The sequence below is a fragment of the Phalacrocorax aristotelis genome, chromosome 10, assembly GCF_949628215.1.
Source record: "Phalacrocorax aristotelis chromosome 10, bGulAri2.1, whole genome shotgun sequence".
NCBI classification, from domain to species: Eukaryota; Metazoa; Chordata; class Aves; order Suliformes; family Phalacrocoracidae; genus Phalacrocorax; species Phalacrocorax aristotelis.
This window is the reverse complement of record NC_134285.1, coordinates 18265664-18288153: the sequence shown is the minus strand read 5'-3', so window position 1 is coordinate 18288153 and position 22490 is coordinate 18265664. Positions and strand designations below refer to the sequence as shown.

The 22490-nt window shown below is 56.4% G+C and overlaps 1 protein-coding gene across 3 annotated transcripts in view; it reads left to right on the top strand.

The window, feature by feature from the left end:
• Window positions 1-20083, top strand: part of DGKZ (diacylglycerol kinase zeta) — a 46109-nt gene extending 26026 nt beyond the window's left edge. For all 3 annotated transcript variants that reach the window (XM_075105503.1, XM_075105504.1, XM_075105505.1), the window contains 25 exons: window positions 329-400; window positions 715-831; window positions 924-995; window positions 1287-1382; window positions 1678-1760; window positions 2313-2373; window positions 2733-2846; window positions 3252-3392; window positions 3899-3977; window positions 4276-4331; window positions 5395-5457; window positions 5702-5775; window positions 5890-6001; window positions 6280-6479; window positions 6771-6871; window positions 6995-7074; window positions 9122-9191; window positions 11511-11551; window positions 12153-12343; window positions 12910-12941; window positions 13726-13766; window positions 14150-14270; window positions 14806-14842; window positions 15137-15236; window positions 17635-20083. In XM_075105503.1, coding sequence (XP_074961604.1) covers window positions 329-400; window positions 715-831; window positions 924-995; window positions 1287-1382; window positions 1678-1760; window positions 2313-2373; window positions 2733-2846; window positions 3252-3392; window positions 3899-3977; window positions 4276-4331; window positions 5395-5457; window positions 5702-5775; window positions 5890-6001; window positions 6280-6479; window positions 6771-6871; window positions 6995-7074; window positions 9122-9191; window positions 11511-11551; window positions 12153-12343; window positions 12910-12941; window positions 13726-13766; window positions 14150-14270; window positions 14806-14842; window positions 15137-15236; window positions 17635-17751 — 2271 coding nt within the window. In that variant the 3' untranslated portion in view covers window positions 17752-20083. The remainder of the gene's footprint in view (window positions 1-328; window positions 401-714; window positions 832-923; window positions 996-1286; window positions 1383-1677; window positions 1761-2312; window positions 2374-2732; window positions 2847-3251; window positions 3393-3898; window positions 3978-4275; window positions 4332-5394; window positions 5458-5701; window positions 5776-5889; window positions 6002-6279; window positions 6480-6770; window positions 6872-6994; window positions 7075-9121; window positions 9192-11510; window positions 11552-12152; window positions 12344-12909; window positions 12942-13725; window positions 13767-14149; window positions 14271-14805; window positions 14843-15136; window positions 15237-17634) is intronic.
• The last annotated feature ends 2407 nt before the right edge of the window (window positions 20084-22490 follow it).

Here is a 22490-nt window from a genome sequence, read left to right as displayed (position 1 = left end):
CCTACAGCAACACCAAGATGCATGCCCTGTTTTGCAGTGAAGCACTACCTTCCACTACCTGTGGAAGTGCTTTCCACAGAGTTGTTCTGCCCCTGGGCCCAATCAGTCCTGGAGAGGACTGTCTTCTTGACATGCCTTTCTTGGGCAACAGGGTCATACTGCAGAGTGCAGTGGCCTCCCTGGTGCTGTAGTGGTGGTTGGGGCTACCTGACAGGGATCCAAGGGCTCCAGCTCGGGCGCACTCTCTTTGTTAAGTGGTGGGAAAGTCGTGTTGGATGCTAGAAAGCTGTGAAGGAATTCCCTAAGCCTCTTATCCTTCCCTCTACAGGGTTTCCAGCAGAAGTTTGCATTCCACAGTAAAGAGATTGTAGCCATCAGCTGTTCCTGGTGCAAGCAAGCGGTGAGCAAAGCCCCCATTGAATGTCTTGCCAGCTTCTTTTGCATCTAATGACCTGTACTTTCTGCTGGGAACCCCCAGACTGCTTTTCTGCAGCCTGCCCTTATAGCTCCTCTTACTGTGAGAGGCTATACTGTGGTAGCTGGGAGCTCCTACAAGAAACTTCCTTTTCATTGCTTTCCTATTACAAAACTCCTGCATGGTGTCCTCCAGCACTTCCTGCACTGGCATGGGGGAGCTGGGAGGAGGAGAAAGTGGTTGTCCCCAGCAAACTGAGCAGCTGAGTTTCCTCTCTGTCTCCTCTCATTCTTCCCCAGTATCACAGCAAAGTGTCATGTTTCATGCTGCAACACATCGAAGAGCCCTGCTCACTGGGGGCTCATGCTGCTGTCGTCGTTCCTCCCACCTGGATTCTGCGGGTCCGACGGCCCCAGGTAATTCACCTCAGCTCTTGTGGCCCTTTCACAACTCCTGCTTGCCCAGCAGCTCCTCGTGGAGTTTTTGAGTTTGTTTCTTTTCTCTCTAGAATCCACTGAAATCTAGTAAGAAGAAGAAGAGGACATCATTCAAGCGGAAATCCAGCAAAAAGGGGGCTGAGGTACGAGATGAGGGGACAAAGAATGACCTTGTCTTGGAAAGGCAGAGTGACTGGGCAGTGACGAGCAGGACTGGGAAACAAGGGGTCTTTGTGGGATCTGTGCTGAGGTTAAGGAGGGTGAGGTGGAGTGAGGGTGCCTGCTGGCAGGCAAAATCCCAGCTATAAGGCTTACAGGATGGCTGGGATGTTTTCTTCCTCCCACTCCTGACCGTGTGTGATGTTAGAGCTCAGCTGGAGGGGTGAGTTTGCATTTCCCCAGCTTTGTTGAAGTACCTGTGGTATGTCTTGCAGGAAGGGAAGTGGAAGCCCTTTGTCATCAAGCCCATGCCATCTCCTCTCATGAAGCCCTTGCTGGTGTTTGTGAACCCCAAGAGTGGTGGGAATCAGGTATGGCCTTGTCCTGCATCTCCCTGAGAAGGCAGCTCTATGGGGGCATTGCCTTTTGGTTGCTGACGACTCAGCATTTTGGTAGTGAGACATTTTGGTAATGTCTCAGCTGCAGAAGAGGCGAGGCAACCTCCGCAATGCCAGTTTGCCACCCAGCAATTCCTGCCTAGGCCAGGCTTTGACTGAGTCCCCCCAGAATGCCATTGTCTTGGCCTGTGCTTGAGATGACCTGCCTTCTTCCCTCTGTCCACTGGGAACTCCCTGTTCCCTGCTGAAGTCTTTCTTGTCCTTACAGGGAGCCAAGATCATCCAATCCTTCATGTGGTATCTCAACCCACGGCAAGTTTTCGACCTCAGCCAGGGTGGACCCAAGGAGGCGTGAGTACTGATGGGGGCAGCACCCTTCTCTCCCCCATCCCTGCCCCAGAGATTCCTCCCCAGAGCTCTTCCCACAGCTAGTGGAGGCCTGATGCTCCATGCCTCCCTTGTGCAAAGACACCTCCAACAATTCCATGCTTTGAGAGGCCTCTCTAGGATACCTTGTGGCCAGTCCTGGCCTTGCAGTGTTTCCTGCTGGAGGGCTGGTCTAATTTTAAGGCTAGAGGCAAAGAGACCAGCTTTAGGGTGACGTTCCCAAATCTAGTTCGTTATGTTCAATTAATGTCATTTGGGTCTTGTCTGCTTGCTGCATTTTGGCTTATCTATGTGTACATGTACTGTGGACACCCCACTCTTCCTCCACAAGAGCTGGTGAAGCCAAAGTTCCTGTGGCTTTGCCCACTGCTGTGAGCTGCTGTGGTGATGGTGAGGGAGACACACGTGTGGCTTTGTGAATGTCACGAGCTCTGCGAGGGCAGGGAGCCCTGCAGCTGCTGCATAACACCTTCAGTGCTTCTTCCCTCCCCTCCTAACCCTCTCTCTTCCTTGCAGGCTGGAGCTGTACCGCAAGGTCCACAACCTCCGGATCCTGGCCTGTGGGGGAGATGGCACGGTGAGTCCTCTGGCCCCTTTGTGCCTGTGGTACCCTTCACTCCAGGCCTTTGCAGTGCTAGCAGCAGCCCTCCTTGCTGTAATCCAGAATTGGGCAAAATGTGCACACTGGCACCAGATACTGTGCGTCCCGTTGTGCACTGCTCCAGTCTGTGGCATATCTGGATTTGTCGCCCTTTTGTGGGACCAGTGTCCTCACTGGGGTCACTGGTATCTCCTGCAGCACCCTTTTGGAGCAGTAATGACTATGATTAGCCTCAGTGGTGGCTAAGGGGACCCCATCTCTGCCTCTCTGCCATCCCCAGTGATGCTGGTCCCTGAAATAAACAACTGTTTCTTTGCACTGTCTTGATGGAGCAGGTGGGCTGGATACTCTCCATTCTGGACCAGTTACGCCTCAACCCACCTCCTCCTGTGGCCATCCTACCTTTGGGGACAGGGAACGACTTGGCCAGGACACTGAACTGGGGTGGGGTAAGTGATGGGCCGAAGAGCTCACTGCTGACAGAGGGAGGCTGAGTGCTTCGACTCCGGTTGCAGATGCATGGGCAGGGATTTGTGCTGGCTGGCTGTTTTGACTTTCCCTAACTACAGACCAACAAATAAGTGCAGTTTGGATGTTACTGTTCTTGTGACCTTTGATGTATTCTGAATTAGGTTATAATATATTAGGACATTAATAAAAACAACCATTATTTTTAATCTTACAGAGATTTTTAGAAGGAAGATGTACTGTTTTTAAATTTAAAGTCCCACTTTGTTGAGCATTCAAGTAGAATTGATCTTTTCTGCATCCTTTGCTCTGGGCTGTCTTCCCAAAGAAGAAGACATCTCTGCAGGAGGCAGGTAGGAGACTCACTGAGTCCTGCTCTTTACCAGGGTTACACAGATGAGCCTCTGTCCAAGATCCTGTCGCACGTGGAAGATGGGAACATTGTGCAGCTCGATCGCTGGAACCTCCATGTGGAGCCAAACCCTGATGTGAACTCTGAGGAAAAGGATGACACGGCTGCTGACAAGGTGGGACACCTCCTCTCTCTGTTTGTTCCCTGTGCTGGGTGTCTGCAGTCTCCTTCTCGCACGGGCTTAGGCAGCCCCAGTGCCTGGGGCTTTGGTGTTGGGCTGGCATTTCCCTGCTCCAATTCCACTTCTCTCCTCACGGCTCTCACCCATGGAACTCATGGCGAGGCGTGTAGAGATCAGAATTACATGTCCGTCAGAGGTTTTTAACCACGGCTTGCAACAGGTATAAGCCTAGTCCTCTCTGAGACTGTTTCTTTAGCAGAAACATGGGTGATTGCAGCTATCTTGGAGAGCACACTGCGTCCCCTTGGGCCATGTCCCTTACCCCTAGTAGCCGGGGTACATCATCTCAGGCTGGTGATGTCTATTTTCCTGGGGGGGAAGGCAAGCCTCTGCTCCCTCAGCCTCATGAGCATGGTGCATGGCTCTGCTATAGTCTGACCTCGTCTTTGCCATGGCCATACGCCTGGCAGCCTCATCTTTGTTCCTCCTTTCCATTTCAGCTCCCCTTGGATGTCTTTAATAACTATTTCAGCCTTGGCTTTGATGCACGGGTGACGCTGGAATTCCATGAATCCCGAGGTATGGGGCGGGCTAGCAGGGCTGGGGCAGGGTCGGTGGTGATGAGGTGCCCCAGAGGTGGGCCCATAAAACACTTACCAGGAAGTGAACAAGAAGATTGCCCCAGGGACAGGGCTGGGGGTGAAACCTGAGGAGCAAGTGGAGGCTGCAGAGGGAGAAGAGGGGTGCCGCCATGGGAAGAGAGCTAGGCGCTGCCTCCTGGCCAAGGCTGGCTGGAAAGCCGTGTCTGGGGAGAGCTGGCAAGTGAAGCATTTCCATGTGCAGGCCAATGAACTGGATTTTTTTCTCCTTTCTCTAGAGGCCAACCCAGAGAAGTTCAACAGCCGGTTTCGGAATAAAATGTTCTATGCTGGGGTGAGTGTGAGGAGGATATCTGGGCATGCCTTCGTAACAGCCTTAGTGTCAGCTGGAGCACAGGCATGGCCCCAGCTCCTGTCCACACCCACAACTCACTCATCCCAGCTACATGGGCCTTCACATGCACCCAAGCTGAGCCCCCTGCGAAGCTGGAGAGGCTCTCGAGAAAGGCTGCAGCCCCGGGAGTCACAGATCCTCTTTGGCTGTGAGCGCTGCTGTGGTACAGCTTGCTCTCTAGCCTGTGGTACAGTTGCTGTCTTGATCTCCTGCCACTATTGTTCTTGTTCTCTGGCTCACGGATGGTCACCCAAGCAAGACCTCCCCAGAGCTGTGGGGAGGCAGGCTGTCTCCCCTGCAGAGAAAAGGGAAGCCTTTCCACAGAATCCTCACACTACTTTGGTATTTTATTTTATACCTTGGGCCAGTTACAGCTCCCTGGCTAATTATGCTACCCTCCTGTATCTCACCTCTAGAGCTCTGCATCTCAGCATTGTCTTTGTTTGTCTATCACCCCATCCTCAATACACCTCCCTACCCATGTGGCTGGGTGACGAGTATCTGAGCAGTACTGAAGGCCAAGTGCTGCTCTCACCATCTCACATTTATCCCATTTGTGTCTCCCCTCCTCTCTGTACAGTTAAACCCAAAGGGGACCCTGGGATCTCTGTAGCAGGGGCCATACTGTCTCTCCCCATATGTCTAGATGAGGTCACATCAGCGCTGTTTTATGGTACTTCATTGGAGCTTTAGACTGAATTTGTCTCTTGTGACTTAAGTCTCTCACAAGAGGAGACCCACCTTGCCAGCTATTTCCTAAACCTGGAACTGGGCTAGCAAGGGAATAGTGGGGGGTGTTAGTAAAGGTGCCCCAAGGTTGGTAGGCAAAATGGCCAGAGGAATGGATAGGGTTGTTTTGGGAGGGCAGAAGAGAGGGCTTCTGCCAATGGACAAGGAAGGGATTTTTTGCTGTCAGCAGCTGAGGTCTGAAGGCCGGTGGCAGGCTTCCTGGCTGCCCGTTCTGGTGATGTGTGGGCGCTAATGCTATCTCTTGCCTTGACAGACGGCTTTCTCTGACTTCCTCACGGGGAGCTCCAAAGACTTAGCGAAGCACGTCAAGTTGGTTGTGAGTGTGCAGGGGTGCTCTGGGCCAGGGAGGGGGCTGAGCTACTGCAGGGCGAGGAGCGGTCTCTTTGCACACTGGGTATCTTGGCACTGGGGAGAGAGTGTGTTTCTGGGAACATTGGCTTCCCCTGGCTTGGAGGACGATCACTGTGGGGAGCGAAGCGTGGAGTTTATTGCCTCCCAGGGGGGTAGAGTGGGCCAAGCCTCCCTTTACAGCAGCCTGAATGCCCCTGTGTTGTCTCCAGTGCGATGGGACAGACCTGACCTCCAAGATCCAGGACCTGAAGCCCCAGTGCCTGGTCTTCCTGAACATCCCGAGGTGAGCAGCCCCACGACTTGCCCTCATGCGCTGGGCTCCTCACCCCCATGCCGCAGATCCCTGCCCGGGTTTGGGGGGAGGCCTGTCCATGCATTGCTTGCCATCTCTTCACAGGTACTGTGCAGGCACCATGCCCTGGGGCAACCCCGGGGAGCACCACGACTTTGAGCCGCAGCGCCATGATGATGGCTGCATTGAAGTTATTGGCTTCACCATGACATCCCTGGTGAGTCAGTGCTGTTGCCAGTTGTAGTTAGCAATGAGGGGAGTGACTGGCATGCGTCTGCCAGCTCCCTCCAGCTCCCCAGCTTCTCTCCTATGAGCTGTAGTGCTGGCCAGTATGACAGCGTCTGCAGTTTGAGATTTAGGTGGGGTGCTGTCATGCTCTGGTCTCTGTGGATCCCTTCCACAGCTTAGTTTACTTGCAGCATCTGGCTGACAATGGGTGCTCGCCCCATCCACCCCTCAGTCAGTGCTCTGCTCTCACTCTGGACCCTTTCACAGGCTGCTTTGCAGGTTGGTGGCCACGGGGAGCGGCTGTGCCAGTGCCGGCAGGTGGTCCTCACCACGTCCAAGGCCATCCCCATGCAGGTAGATGGTGAGCCCTGCAAGCTGGCAGCTTCCTGCATCCACATCTCCCTGCGCAACCAAGCCAACATGGTGCAGAAGACGAAGCGGCGCAACTCCATGCCTCTGCTCAATGAGTAAGTTCCTCGGATCAATCTGTCACCTCCTTTTCAAAGCAGATGGGATGGAGGGGGAAGGGATGGGATGGATCCATAACTCCCAGAGGCATTTTGATCCTCTCTCAATAAGGGTCTGGGAAGGGATCAGGTCACAGAAGTACGGCCAGACCCTGATGCTGGAGAAGGTGCTGGTGCCAAGCTCCTCACTGCAGTCTGTGCTCTTGCCTGTTTTGGAGGGGTGAGTGGGATAAGAAGAAAGTGGGCTGTCATTTTCTGATCCCTTCCCTGGTCCTTCTCCTGTGCATGCAGCCAGCAACCAGTGCCTGAGAGGCTGCGGATCCGGGTGAGCCGAATCAGCATGCGTGACTACGAGGCACTGCACTATGACAAGGAAAAGCTCAAGGAAGCCTGTGAGTGACCAGGGGGTGGGAGCTGCAGTCGAGAGTCCAGCAATGCCCTCAGCTTGGCTGTGTGAAGTGATGGGGACTGGGCACGGGCTGCTCTCTGAATTGTGTCTGTGCCCTGTCGTGCAGCTGTGCCGCTGGGGATCATTGTGGTTCCAGGAGACAGTGACCTGGAGTTGTGCCGGACCCAAATCGAGAGGCTGCAGGAGGTAAGGCTTTGTGTGGGAAGTGGTCACAGCTGGAATGCCAAGAATGGAGGGGCTCAGGGAGGGGACTTCTAAGCCTCCTTGACCTGCATGCACCAACACACATGCTCCTGCTTCTGGTAGCAGGTCATGGGTTGCCTTCATCCCATGGTGGAGTCAGGATCCCTTGGATGGCTTGTTGCTCTGGCAGCTTCTTTCTCAGCATTGCTCTTCTGGCCTTATTCTCCAGGCCCAGAGTGTCAGTGGCCCAGAAAAATTATGGGGCAGTGGAAAAAGCCAGCGTACATCCTATGGGGACTTATCAACCCCTGGGTGTTTGGGGAGGCCTTTCCTCCGTCCCTTTGTTTGCTGTGCTGTGTTCATTCAGCCCTCTGTAGGCTCCGTGTTTCCTGGCACAGCTCTTCCCCTCGCAGGGTGCCTGGATTAGGGTTGCTCCCCCCTCCACCTCTCTTCATTCGCAAGTACTAACTTCTGTGGTCCTGCCAATGTGCTAGTGCATGCCCGTGTCCCAGACACGGGCTGTGTAACCCTTGCTCCTGGTGAGCAATGCCTTCTGAGCCCACAGTGTGCCTTCTGGTGCCAGACTGCTCAGTCTGATTTTCTCTCAGAAGATTGAAGAGACCTTGCTCAGTCCCCAGGTAGCTGGCTCTTGTGCCTGAGTGTCGCGGTTTAGCCCCAGTCAGCAACCCAGCCCCACGCAGCCGCTCGCTCACTCCCCCCTGGTGGGACGGGGGAGAGAATCAAAAGAGTAAAAGTGAGGTAACTCATGGGTTGAGATAAAGACAGTTTAACAGGTAAAGCAAAAGCTGCACACAGAAGCAAAGCAAACCAAGGAATTCATTCACCCCTTCCCACGGGCAGGCAGGCGCTCAGCCATCCCCAGGAGAGCAGGGCTCCATCACACGTAACGGTGACTTGGGAAGACAAACACCATCACTCCAAACGTCCCCCCTTCCTCCTTCTTCCCCAGCTTTATATACTGAGCATGACGTCATATGGTACAGGATATCCCGTGGGTCAGTTGGGGTCAGCTGTCCTGGCTGTGCCCCCTCCCAGCTCCTTGTGCCCCCGGCAGAGCACGGGGAGCTGAAAAAGTCCTTGACCAGTGTAAGCGCGACTTAGCAACAGCCAAAACACCCCTGCATTATCACCGCTGTTTCCAGCAAAAACCCAAAACACAGCCCCATGCTAGCTACTACGAAGAAGTTTAACTCTCTCCCAGCTGAAACCAGGACACTGAGGGAATCCTATCCAGCATGTGCATAGTGTTCTGCAGGGCTGAGCTGCAGAGCTGCTTGCCCAGGCTGACCACTGGCATCTGCTCCTTGATCTGCCTGCTCTGCATGCCTGTCCCTTGCCCTCTTTGTGTCCAGGCACTGGTGACGATATGCAGACAGGCACAGGGCTAGCAGATCCTGGGCTCAGCGGGTAACAGGTTCCTACAGCGTCAGCCTGGTAGTCTTATGCCTCTGCAACCTGCACCTCTAAAGCTGTGCATTGAGACGGATGTTCCTCAGCCACCTCGTGGTTTACCTCTTCTCTCTCCCTGGGCAACCACTGCTGTGGCCTCAAAGCAGGACAGGGACCAGGAACCTTGGCAGGCAGTGTGTAAAGCCAGATATGGCAGCACATTAAGCAACACCAACAGGGCAAGAGAGGGGCTGGGGGGCTGCACAGACAAAGGCTGTAACTGCACACCTTGCCTTTCTGCAGGATTTTCCTCCACAGCCCTCTGCTTTAGAGCGCCTGCTCTTTCAGGTGGGTATGGCCTCGCTCCGTCTCCCAGGCCCACCTGTCATGCACACTGTGCCAATCTTGTGGGCTCATTTTGTGGCACCTCTCTCTCCAGAGAGCTGGTGTGTGTCAGCTCCAGTCTGTCCTACGCTGCTCGTCGTTGCTGCGTGCTGTGCCTGTGTGCAAGTTCCCCTTTCCATCCAAGCGCCTGTGGTCCTCCATGTATGCAGGGACCTCCCAAAGTAGTAGAGGCACTCTGGGGAGGGATGGGGAGGCCAAGAGACATGACTTTATCCTCTCTTTTTTTTTTATGCAGGAGGGAGATGGAGCCAAACGGAAGACACTGTCATCCCAGAAGCTGTCACCCAAGTGGTGCTTCCTGGACTGTGAGTATCCTCTCATCCAGACCCTGTGAAGGGCCTGGAGAACAAGTCTTATAAGGAGCAGCTGAGGGAGCTGGAGATCTGTAGTCTGGGGAAGAGGAGGCTGAGGGGAGACCTTATCGCTCTCTACAACTACCTGAAAGGAGGTTGTAGTGAGGTGGGTGTTGGTCTCTTCTCCCAGGTCACTAGTGATAGGACAAGAGGAAATGGCCTCAAGCTGCATCAGGGGAGGTTTAGATTGGATATTAGGCAAAATGTCTTTCCTGAGAGAGTGGTCAGGCATTGGAACAGGCTGCCCAGGGAGGCGGTGGAGGTGTTCAAAAAACGTGTAGACATGGCACTTGGGGACATGGTTTAGGAGTCATGGTGGTGTTGGGTTGGCAGTTGGACTTGTTGATCTTAGAGGTCTTTTCCAACCTCAATGATTCTATGATCTTCTGGGAGTGCTGATTCTGTCTGAATTTGGGGGAGCAAGGGGACAGACCTTCAGTGACAATCCACTGAGAGCCACATGGGACTTGGGACTCACGAATGTTGGGGTCTTTGCAGCCAAGTGCAGCAGTTTTTTACCCCAGGCTGTGTCTCTGGCTGCTGACCATGAGTGGAGTGAGGGGCGTCTACTGGTCTCCTGCTCCAAGAGCTGAAGGCAGCTTCGTGGCACGTGTTCCATCACTGCGGGACTGCTGGGGTTGCTCTCCTCTGTCATGTAGGCAGGGGGCCCCCGTGCTCCGGCACGCTGGGAGTGAGGCTCACCGTGACAATCCCAGTAGTATGGGAGCAGGCTCCCTGCTGGGCTCCAGCTGCTTCTTCTCCCCTGCCTGAAAGTGGCTTTGTCCTTTCCCTTTGCCTTCAACGACCAAGAGGCTCCAGAGCTTTCTCTCTGTACCTGGAAGCTGGCGGAGAGAAATGACTGCTGGTGGCACTTCATCTCCCTGACTTCCCAGTAGCAGGGTGTAGAGCACAGCTGTGGGTTGCAAAGTGGGCCTGGGAAGCCTTGTGCCAGGCAGAGAAGATGCAGCTTCTATCTTCAGGATTCCAGCCCTGCATGTGGGACTGCTGGCACTGCTGCTCCCAGGTGTCACTACCATGACTGCTGTACCAGGACCACTTTCCCTCTTCCTGCCAGTCACCCAGCAGCAGGTTCTGGGCTCAGGAAAATATATCAGGAATGAGGCCAGAGCCTCATCCAAGACAGCACAGGCTCATTCAAGCAGCTGAATTACAGGCCTTCAGCAGCAGCTCCCTAACGGTAAATCTCCAGCCAGGACAGGATAAATGGGGCTCTTTCACTCCTCTCATCTGCTCTAGCCTGTCCCCACTCTGTTTGCAGAGAGAATTCCCTGGGTCCCTGAGGGTCCCACTGCAGCAGCCTCGCCTGGGCAGGCACCAGTAGCCTGGTAGAACACAGGGGAAGTGCCACCCTGTGTGAGGACCCAGTTGTCCTGGCACTGTGCTTTTGCTTGTCCTGCTCTTCCCTGGTGATGCTGTAAGTCCCCAGCTCCTCCCCGCTCCCCCAAGGGGTGGTGGCTGCGTGAGTCTGGCTCTAGCACAGCCACTTGCTCTGTTGGTGTTGAAGGAACTCTTCTCCTGCTGTGGGGATCTCACCTCTAAGGAAGAGGGATGAGCAGAGGCATGCACTCAGGCTGCTCCAGCCACAGGCTGGAGGCTGCTTTGAAGGTCTCTCCTGCCATCCTAGGAGACAGGGGCTTGGATCTACAGCTAGTGGTGGTGTGCCCCATTGTACCCGGCAGTCACAAGCTCTGACATGGCCTTGTGGTGGTCCAAGGGACCTTGCTCAGTCAAGTCAGTGGGAGGCTGAGCTCCCTCTTCTCCCAGCCCTGCTTAGTGCTCCCATTTCTTAGTGCTCTGCAGCAAGGTGCACCATGTTAAATTGGAGTTGGTCCTCACCTGATGCACGCGAACGCCGAGACGTGTGATGCACAGCCCTGAGCTTCATCTGCTCAAGCTAATGCTGGGGCACCTGAGAGCCCCAAGAAAGGCCACAACACCAGATAGGCATATTCTTGCTTTCCCTGCGGCTCCCTGCCAGGAGTCATCAAGGAGGAGATAAGAAGCAAAGGCATGTTGCACAGGGGCATGGTGGTCTGTAGGCCCAAGGGGCTGCTGCTTGGGTAAAGAGAACAGCAGGATCCCAAAGGGGAGGGGGCTGCTTCTGGACAGCGGGTGCTGTTTGCTTTGCTTCGCCTTCCATGCAGGCCACAAAGTGGCTAGATAGTTCACTACCCCTCAGTGGCAGAAAGTGGCCATCTCCCTCATCCCACACCAAGAATCACTCTGTCTGGCTCTGTCCCTGTCTTACAGCAACCACGGCTGATCGATTCTACAGGATAGACCGCGCACAGGTGAGTGTGGCCTCATCCTCTGCCGTTGTCCCCCCCAGCATCTGCTGGGAAGGTGCTTGAGTGTCCTGAGCTCATGTAGATCAACAGGCAGGCTCAGCCTCCAGGGCACACAGGTCTTGTAACCTGTTTTGCCCTGTGGCATCACCCAAGGGGTGGTGTGAGTGGCCTGGCCCAGGACCAGACCCAGCATCTTAGGTTCCCATGGAAAAGGAGGAAGCATGAGTAGGAGCACAGAGACGGGTTGGAAGCTGCCTGTAGGACGGTATGGCGGAGCAGGTAAGGAACAGCAATGTAGCAAGGCTGGCCAGGCACCCACCGACTGGGGTCATCTTACCCAGCATTAAATACTTTCCCTAATGATCTGGAGAGGGGGACATGGAGATGATGTGTACGGGTCAGCTGCTAGGTTAGGAGGAGATGGGAAGCCTGAAAAGGACAAGGAGATTCAGAGGCTTCCCAGGCATAGATCCCAGGACTGTTCGAGCCACCATCGCTCTGTTGAGCACGTGGGTGGGCTACAGGCATGGCATGTGAGGGAATGGGAGATGGAGCTGTGCAAAAGTAGGTCTTGCTTATGAGGAGGCTAATTTGTGTCTTTCAGGAGCACCTCAACTATGTGACGGAGATCTCTCAGGACGAGCTCTATGTGCTGGACCCAGAGCTGGTGATCACCCAGACTGTGGGCACCTCTCCTGCCATGCCTGACCTTGTTGACTCATCTGCCACACCCACTGGGCACCATTTTGCATTCCCTTCCTCTTCCTTCTCTCCACCCTCCTCTCCTGCCCCCAGGTGAGTCTGGGGTGGGAGAGAATGGGGTGCTGGACCTCAGAAAGGATGGGCAGCAATCGGAGAGCTAGGGTTGGCTTCAGTCCATTGATCCTTGGGACAGATTACAGGGGGGCTCCCAGGAAGCAAGCAAGAATTCAGTGCTGAGTTAGACCAAGCAGTGAGATGCTGTCCTGTCCTCCCTGCTCCCCAGCCGGTGCTGCTGGAGGTGCTGGGCCATCACCAGGCGGCTCCCCTGTGAGGTTGAGCTCCAGTGCCTGGCCCGTGGGGCAAAGGGCATGGGTGTCTGTTGCCCAAGTCAGGCTAGCCTCCCGGTACAGGTGAGCAACAGAGCTGGGAAGAGCAGTAGAAATGGGAGTGGGGATGGGGAAGAACCCAGATCAGGGAAGAAGCAGATGGTATGACCAAAGAGCAGCAAAATTCCTTGGCCTGTCTCTGCTCCTGCCTGCTGGAGGAGTGCCATTGGACAGGCTTCTCCACAGCCATCCCTCCACCCGCCATGTGTTTTTTTGGGCAATCTGCTGCCAGGACTGGCAGGGTTAGTTACGCCTTTTCTTATTCCCTTCCAGTGCTGAGCCTGAGCACTGCCTCCCGCACAAAGGTGAGTCCTGTCCCACTCCCTGTCACACCCTCTCTCAGGTTGTGCTGTTCTGGGTCCCCGCCATGGGTGTTTTTTGGTCTGTCCTTTCCATGGCATGCAGGCAGGAGCCCTGCTGTCCGTGCTCGGTGGGAGCACAGAGCCCTGCAGGCAGGTGACCCCAGAGGTGTGCAGGAGAGACCTGACAGTGATTTGTGGAACGGCCCAGCCAGGCGCCTTCCTGACTCCACTGTGCGGGAAATGGTGTAGTGGAGGGGTTAATCCCCCATCTGTCGAGCTGAGTGCTGTGGGCTGGGTTGGGGGGCTGTCCCTGCCAGGCAGTGGTGGGAGCTCTGGAGGTGAGAGCACAAGGTCAGGGGCCTCACTGAGCTGAGCAAATGGAAAGAGTTTCCTGGAGCTTGAGCAGAGCCCAGTGCCTGGAAGCGTGAGTGAGTCATGGGTGAGAGGCATTTCTGCCGCTGGCTGACACCCAGGAGGTCTGCTCCCCGCTTCCATCGCAAGCCATCCTGCCCATGGGCAGAGACTGCACCCCCTGCATGCGCAACTCCCTGGGGCTGAGGTCTGGCTGTTCCCCCAGCTACATGGGGTCTCCCTCCTTCCCCTGGCTTGTCCTCTACATGTCTGAAGGTGGGGGAGCCATGTAAAACCGGTCTGACCAAGGGGTGTAGCACCTGGAGGAGCTCCAGCTGACTGCTGAGCCTCCAGTGCCCAATCCTTGCCTCCCTGGTTAAATAAACGGCATTACAGCTTGGCTTTTCTGACCCCAGCCCATCTCCCTTCTTTGCAGATGACCTGATAGAAGCTGCCAAGAGCGGCAACTTCAGCAAGGTAGGTGCTCCTGCTGCGATGTGCAGCGAGGGCTGACTCTGGGGCCTCTCCCCGCAGCCTGCTCGGCTGGCACCCCCCTTGTGCTCTGGGAAGCCTTGCCAGCCACACTCCACGATTACCCTGGAGCAGCTTTTGGCGAGGGCCTTCCTCCAAGAGCGGCGGCTGGAAACCAGGCAGGCTCCTGGCAAGAAGCCCTGTTCCTCGCCTGGGGGACATGGAGGGAAGGGACTTGTTGGTGCAGCTGAGCTGAACAAAGCTCCCTGCCAGGTCCCAAATACCCATACAACCTGCTGAGCACCCTGGGGACACGATGCTGGGGCTTGGGGCCTGGGGCTTGGAGCTGGGCAGGGCAACTTATCCTGAGCTATCTGGAAATCCTGTAGTTCCAAGAGCTGCACCAGGCTGGAAGAGACCTGATGGTGCGAGACTCCTCGGGCCAGACTGTCCTCCATCACGCTGTCAAATCAGGGAGCAAGGACGTTGTCAAGTACATCATTGAGAACGGTGAGCTGGGGCCAGGGTGCCACCCTTAGCAAAGGAGCTTGGCAGTCGAAGAAGCCCAACCCTCTGCTTGGAGGGGATTCTCCTGGGTTTAGATCCCTTCTCTCCAGGTTTGCTACATCCTCCTGGCGTATGGGCTTTCCCTGGCACCTGTCTGCCAATACTGGGGTGCCCCCGTGGCTATTGTTGCCTCCTGGCAGGGACCACCATGTCTCTGAGAAACATTTCTCAGTGTCCTGCTTCTGCCTTCAGGGCAGCTGACCTGTTGTTTTTGGCACCTCCCTCTGAAGTAGAGGCTGCTTTATTTTTATTTAGATATTTCTCTGTTATGAGTCCACAACAACTCTTCTTCCCTGATCTCAGCTGGGCTCAGATGCAGTTGCTGACCTAAGTGCTTTGGCGCCAGGACCTTTGCAGGTAGCATGGAAAGAAAGAACGGCCCCTATGGAAAGATGCAGAATGTGACTGGGGGGTAGGTGGGTCTGTCTCTGCCCCGCAGCCAGGTCTGACTCACCCTGCACTGTCTTTCTTTCCACAGCCCCTTCAGAAATCCTCGATGCAACGGAGGAGGAGAAGTAAGTTGCTGGCTGACTTGTGTTACATATTGGCCTGACCTCCTGCGACGTGGCCAGTCGTCTGGGCACTTACCAGCTGCCCTCACTCTAATTACCAGCCATGGTTTCCCAGTCCACTCTGGACTGATGGTCTCCAAGCGGCACCTCCTCCTCTGCCAGGGCTGCCTGGACAATCAGGCAACCCACTGCGAGCTCCTGCTGCAGTCAAATTGCTGTCCCTCACTGCTACCCATACATGCTGTGTGTCCCCATTTGAGGGGGGACATCTCACATCTCCTGCTTTCTCCTCCTCAGCGGCGAAACCAGCTTGCATCAGGCCGCAGCCTTACGTCAGCGCACTATCTGCCACTACATCGTGGAGGCTGGGGCTTCACTCATGAAGACAGACCTGCAGGTGATGGTGGGAGGGCTGGCAGTGGGGCTTCCTGGGGGGACCAGGGGGCTGGCAGGAGTGGGGCCAGCAGGAGGAGAGCTTTGCCAGCCAGAGTGGAGCTGACATGAAGCACCCATGCTTGCCCAGCAGAGCCCAGCTGCAGAGGGGTTAAATCCTTCTCCTCCCTGTACTTCTCTCCCTGTTGTTTTATTCAATTAGAAGTGAGGGGCTGGAATGTCTCATCCCTGTCTCCCCCTTCCCACCCTCTGGGGTCAGAGCAAGGACATTCTCACTGAGGGCTCCCTCCCAGCTGCAGGGCTCCCCCTACTCTCCCCTGCAGGCAGCTGTGATGGGGACACTGGGAGCTCCTCTCAGTGGGTGAAGCTGGCCCACGGGGAGTGGGAGTGGGCAGTGGCAGCCCTTTCCCTTGCATGCCGAGTTAACTGAGACATACCTTAGTGCCAGGGAGTTGTGCCAGCCTCAGCAGGGTTGTTGCGGGAAAGGGGCTTGGGGCCGTGTTTTGGTATAGGAGGTTCCTGGGCCCGGCAGGCAGCAGAGGGGAGGTGGTCGCGTGAGTCTGGTGGAGGCTTGTAGCAACGGGCTGTAGCAGAGGAGATGTAGTAACAAGCCGAGAAGGTGCAATCTGTGGGTCTGGGACACAGGGTAGGAGCCCAGCCAAGAGGTGCAAACTTGCTGCGGCCAGTGGAGCTTGGGGGCCGCCTCAGACAATGCGCAGTGCCATTGCCAGCTGCCAGGGAAATGCTGCACAGACAATCTCTGGCTCCCCATTGCTTCTCCTTGGTCCTGGCCAAGGCTTGGGCCTTGCACAGCACCCGGAGTGGGGCTGGCCTGGCTGGAGACTCATCCAGCAGAGGCAAGGGGAGAGGGAAGCTCTGGGGGAATGGTCCCTTGATGCCCCCAGCCCCCTCATCTGCCTGAAGGAGGGGAGCAGCCCCCAACCTGCCAGCACAAAAGGGAGCCCGGCTCAGGCATGACGGCTGCCCCAGGGAACAGGGCTTGCACGTGCCTGTGCAAACATGTCCGTGTTTGTAGCTATCTGGGGACCCCTCTGTGCTGCTGCTCTGACCTCGCGCGGGCTCTGGGTCACAGCCTGCCTGCACAGGCATGAACCCACCTCGTTAGAAGCCCCAGCATCAGACCTGTGGCATGGGTTTGGAGCGTGCTGATCCTGCACCCTGCAGCGATGAGGGAGGCTGAGCCTTATCGGTTGGAGTGCCTCAGTCTGGCTGGGCAGAGGGGCCCTGGCAGCTCCAGTTTCAGTCTGCAGACAGGCAGCTTTGCAGTGGGGCTTCCACTGGGGGACAGGAAAGAAACTCAATTCCTCCTCTGGTTTTTCCCCCTCTTTGTTAAATGAGCGTTTGCATTCAGGAGCTGCAGAGAGGAGGCCCCTGAGGAGAGCTGGCACTGAAGCACGCAGTGGTCTCCCTACCCCTGCCTCTGTGTGTGCGGGGGGATCTATGCAGGACTGTGAGGTGTGTCCTGGTCTTGGGGTGCATGCACAAAAGAGGGGGTTTCTTGGTGGATCGCATCTCTCCGTAGCTGTGTGCAGGTGGGCTTTTGTCCACAGCCGCATCCAGGCCCGGCGGAGGCTCCACATGTCTGATCATTGTTCCTGCTGGAGAAATATGGCTGTGGGTCACCCTGGAGGCCTCAGACCCTGCTGCAGCCACCCGTGCCCCACTGCACGCCAGGGGACGAGCCAGGCAGGCCAGGCATCCCTTCCGGGGCTGGTTTTCAATGGCAGAGGCAGAGTGCCAGGTTTCCACGGCCTTTCTCAGTGGCACGGCAGAGCCCAGGCGCCTGGCAAGAAGGAGCGAGGAGCAGGGGGAGGGAAGGCGGAGAGGAGACAGAGCTGGGAGCTGTTAACAGATTTGCTTTTTATGGAGTGCGGGAGTTCATTAGTGGACACAGTCCAGATGGCTGCAATAAGCTGGTGAAATGTGATCCTCCTCCAGGAGCAGGAGCACTAGCCAGGCTGTGAGAGGGAAGGGGGGTTGGTATTCCCGGGCATTCCCCAGACATACCCCTCATTCCTCACCCTCTCCCGCCTGCCTCCCCAGCACTGGGGAAGAGCAGGTCATGGGGACCAACCTTTGTCTCCTCTCAGGGGTCTGGGGAGGGTCAGGGATGGTCTCTGTCCTCGCCCACGTGCAGGGCCAGTGGCCCTTCAGGGGACAGCTTCCAGCCTGGCAGCAAAGTTGGGCTCCTCAGGAGCATGCTTTTGCTCCGTAGCTAGCACCTGGGTATTTGGCTACCGCCTGCCTTGGGGCTTGGCTGCAGGCTCTGCTGGACCCAGCTGCAGCCACCTTTTTAGTGGGGGAATGGGGGCACCTTTGGGTGCTGAGGCAGCGTTTAGGCAGTGCTTGGCGCTCTGACATCTTTTGCCTCCACTACGCAGGGAGACACCCCCAAGCACCGGGCTGAGAAAGCCAACGACCCTGACTTAGCTGCCTACCTCGAGAACCGACAGCACTACCAGATGATCCAGCGGGAGGACCAGGAGACAGCTGTGTAGTGCTGGGTGTGCCTTAGCCCAGGCCAGCTCGGGCAGGTTGAGAAGAGGATGATGGCTACTGGCAGAGCTGTGAGTCTGGCCCAGTCTTCACTAGATGTCAGCCTGGTCCCCAGAGGAGATGGAGCCAGCAGAGCTCTGCCCCAGGCTGGGCTGGGACTTTGTTTATGAAGACAGTGGGTATTTGGGACTTGAAGCCTGGCTCTTTGTGTGTCTTCCCCAACACCCCTCATCCACCATGTTCCCTGCCCTGGACAGAGGCTCCATCCTGCAGCCCTGTTGGGGCAGGCCAGGCTGAAGCCCCAGGTCACCCTTGTGCATGGGAGTGATGCCAGTGCCCCCTCCACAGGCTCCTACCTATGATCCTTGTGGGATATCGTTGCCCGCCCGCTCCTCCTGCCAGCAGTCCCCGTCCTTTAGATGCTTGGCTAGGTTCATGTCCTGTTCCTCCTCTCCTATCTGGCACAGCCACAGGAGGCACAGGCTGTGCGGGCAGACAGCAGAGGCCGTAAGACTCTGACTTTGCCCCAAGGGAAGCGCCATGACTTACTTGCTGCCCCTGTCTCCTCCTCCCTTCTGTTGGTTTGGGGCTGCCCCAGGTCTCTGTGTTGCCCTACAGGGACCTTCTGCAGCAGGAGGGAAGTCCCTGGCACACCCAGTCTTTCCTCAGAGCATCTGGGGCTGGTGCAACTGGAAGCATGGCAGCCACTGCCCTCCTGGTTGCCTTCAATGCTCTGCAGTCTGGCCAAGGGCAGAGCTGGCAGGGAAGACGGCTACCAAGCCCTCTCACCATCCTTCCCTCCACAGGGTTGGGCGGGGCAGCCTGCACACCCGGTGTCTGCTGGGCAGCTCTTTGTGTGCCTGCGGCAGCACGTAGCCATGGTGGAGAGCTGCACTTGGCCTGGGCGGTGTCTGCGGTGGAGCCCATTATATTTCTCAAATGCTGACTTGGATCCAGCTGCCCTCCCTGCTTCAGCTCCCCTGCCAATGCTAGACATTGCACTGGGCTGGAGGGGCAGTGCTGGGGTCAGTGCCACTCTCAGGGATTTCCCCCCATGCCCCCCAACCTGTCAACACACATCCCCTGAGTCTGACTCCTGCCATCCCCCAAACTGGGTGCAGGGCTTTGCAAGGGAAGATTGGGAGCTCACCTATCCCAGACACGAGCTCCCAGGGCAGGCCACCAGCTCACCCTCTCCAGTTTTAGCAGAAAGAGAGATTTGGATGCATAGGAAGCATCAAGGCTCCCAGCCCTGAGCCACACCTGCAATGGGATGGCATTTCACCTACCGCCTGCTATGGGGCACAAGGCACCAGGACCCATCTCCCCTGCAGATGCTGTGGTACTGAGCATCCACAGAGGCATCAAGTCAGCCCTTCAGCAAGGCTTTTGCAGCTCTGACAGCTTGTGGGACCGGGAGGTGCCAGCAGAGGAGGAGAGCTGATGGCTCTGGGCCTTGCAGACCTGCTGGGCACTTTTAGGTGGGCAGCGGTTGCAAAGCGGGTTGCTGCTTGCAGCTTGGGTCCAGGAGAGGATGCTGCTGCCATGTGGACTCTGTGTGGTCCCACCTGCACTCACACCTAGCTTCACTCACTGGGTAGTGCTGAGTGGCACTGTTTGAATTGCTCCTAAAACCAATACCCAAAGGGTATGAGGATACCACAGAGACTATCCTTCAGGCTTTTTGGCCGAGGGGCAGAGTTGCCTCAGAGGACGGGAGAAGCTGTGGTGGGGAGCAGAGATGCAGGGCAGTGCAGAGTGCCAGGGGCCAGCGGCAGTATTGGCAATTAATAACAATAGCATCCCGACACGTTCAGAGCTGGGATGCTCCAGCAGCACTTGGAGTTCCCATCAGCACTGCTCACTGGCCACCGACAGAAAAGGCACTGACATCTTCTCAAAGGTACAAACTGCTACCCCCGAGCTGGGACACCCAGCCCAGCCCACAGGTGTTTACAGCCCCAGCTTCCCCCTTTCTCCCCGGTTTTGTATCTTTCCATATAGTTTTTGTACAGGTAGTTGAAAGACACACTGTCCCCCTCCCCACCTGGCCCTTCTTGTGCTTGTGTGAGCTGAGTTGCTGTGCAATTCCAAGCCTGGCTTGTACTTTGGCGGAGGGGGTGTTGGTTGCCCTGCCCACGGAGGCAGGGGTTCTGTGCAATACCTGGGTCTGTGTTTCCTAGATGCTGTTGTAGGACTGTATTTTTGTAACTCTGTGAGGGTGCTGGCTCCAGCAGGCCGAGGGCCTGGTGTGAACCTGTGTCCCTGTTGCTTTTCGACTTGGACCGTTTGGATGTTGTTTCTTGCCATTGAAATAAAGAGATGGATGTTTTAGTTCCTGCCTCCAGCTGCATCTATGAGAATGAGGCAGGTGCTGCATGAGTGGTGGCCCTCGAGGTTGTATCCTGAGTCTTCTGTTCCCATCCTAACTGGGGGTGCTCTGGGGAGTTCCCTGCTTGGCCAGGTCCTTGCCTGCTTCCCTGCATGGCACCCCTCTGGGAGAGTTGCTGGATACAGTTACTTTGTCCTGGGGGACCTTCTCCCCCACTCTGTGGCATACATCGATATTCAGTGTAATGTGGAACAGGGAGAAAGAGCACTGCCATCCCAAGTGATCCAGGAGGGATCGAAAGTGTGAGTCAGGAGCTGGCAGCCTGCTGTTCCTCCCTGGAGCAGGAGGCGGCAGCCCTGGCGGCAGGCCTGCCCTGCCCTTGGTAGCCACACTGCTATTGGCGGGTACTACAGCAGCATCCAGCCTCCAGATTTCAAAACATTTCTGTTGGCCCTTTTTTGTGGTGAGCTGTCCCCAGCCATGCTGCTCTGCAGGAGATGAGCCTGCTGAGGGGCTCTTCCCATTTGTTCCCAGCTCCAGAGGGGAGTGCTGGGGTCTTGCTTCCAGTGCTGAGCATTGGGGCTGCAGTATTGATGGCTGGGATTATCTATGTCGGAAGGACCACTCTCTGATTACAAAAGCTGGGAATTAGGGACGCTTCTACTTCCAGCCCCAGACTGATAAGGATGACTGGCCAACGCCATCTTTTCTGCAGATTGTCCTTTGCAAAAGGGAGGTAATCGCTCCGGCCAGTGGTGTGCTGGTGAGGGAGCTCAGATGGACACAGTGGATGATGGGGAGCTGTACTCATACCTTAAACTTGGATTCCTGAGGGCAGCTTGGCAGCCTGCCTGTCGCTCCTGCTGCCCCCTCTCCACCTGGGGAAGCAGCCTCCTCCCACAGTTGCATTGTCCCTTCCACCGCCCCCCTGCGCCTCCCTTTTTCATCGCCTTCAGCCTTTCAGCTCCTGCCCAGAGCTAACAGTGGGGGTCTGTAGCGGGTGTAAGGCACACCAAATTGTCCGGGCCTCCCTGGGCCGCTGCCCAGGGACCAGGCGGAGCTGCGACTGGGAGGAGGGGGCCCACTCTCCGCTTCAGTGCCCAGACCCTGGCGTGTTGGCACTTGGCCCATGACTCTGCAGCGAGGACCATCAGTAACCATGGCAATGAGAGTTTTCCAACCGCCCCGGTGTCAAATTTATGGTGGGGGAGAAAAGCATTCCCAAATGGGCTTGCTGTGATGAGGGGTGTTAGGAAAGAGGCAGCCTACTTTCAGGGGAGAGCCCTGCCATTCTCTCCGAAGGGCCTCAGCATCCCCCATTTCTCCTTCGCAGCCAGGCATTGGAGGTGTGCAGGGCCTTGTCTGGCCTCCCGTGGGATGGAAACACACCTGGGGGTGCATGCACAGGTGCAGGCTGGGGTAGGCTGTGCAAACCTAGCCCCTGCTAAGTAGAGCTGGGGTGATAGCAGTTCACCATGTTAATGATTACCTGCCACACACCTGCCTCCACAAGTCTGAAAATGTCCCCCTGCCCTGTGCACAGCTGTGTCCCCGCACTGGCACTGCGGCACCATGCAGTTAACAGTGCCCCAGGGACCAGGTTTTGACTGGAGATGGAAAATGCAGCGCGGACATGCCATGAATTAACTTGTGATGTTTTTGGAGGTAAAAAGCTCATGTTAAGCGATTGCAGGGAAATGCACCTGGGTTGGTCACGCACCCTCTTTTCCCTCCTTCCCACTGATGAGGTCCCTTTCTGCAAACACAGCCTTCTGCTGCTTGTTTGAGCTGGGGAAGGAGCTGTTCTACCCCCCATGCATCCCTTAGGGCCTGAAGGGCCCGAGCACAACCACTGCTGAGAGTGATGCACACCAACGCATCTCCACTCTCCCATGCAGCCAGCACTTGTCTCCTGGTCCCCAGCCTGAGGACGCAACAGAAGGGGAATGGGAACAGCTGCAAATGGAGGAAGGAGTGAAAATGTACACAGGGCTTCATCACACCTTGGGCTGCTGTGCCCTGGGGACCCCAGAGGTGGCTGAAGAAAAGCAGCAGTGCTTGCCCCCCACCCAGCTCTTTCACGGCCCACCACGCCCTGGTTTGCTCCTCGCAGCTCCGTAACTCAGCCTTGCAAACCTGATGCCACTGAACGCCCGCCACAAGCAGCACACCTAGACCCTTCCCCTTCTTTTTGACCATGAAGTTTGTCTCCGCAGCTTTCTTCAGCTTTGGTTTAAAGGCCCAGCAATGGGGTGCTGGGGTGACCATTGGCTTTGCTACCTGTCCAGCTGTCAGGACCCATTTCTGCACCCTGTGCTTGAAGGTACAGCCTGGCATGTCCAGACCCCTCAGCAGCACCCGTTGCTGTGTGTGCAGTGGGCAGGGGAGATGACGTGCTCCCATGGGCTC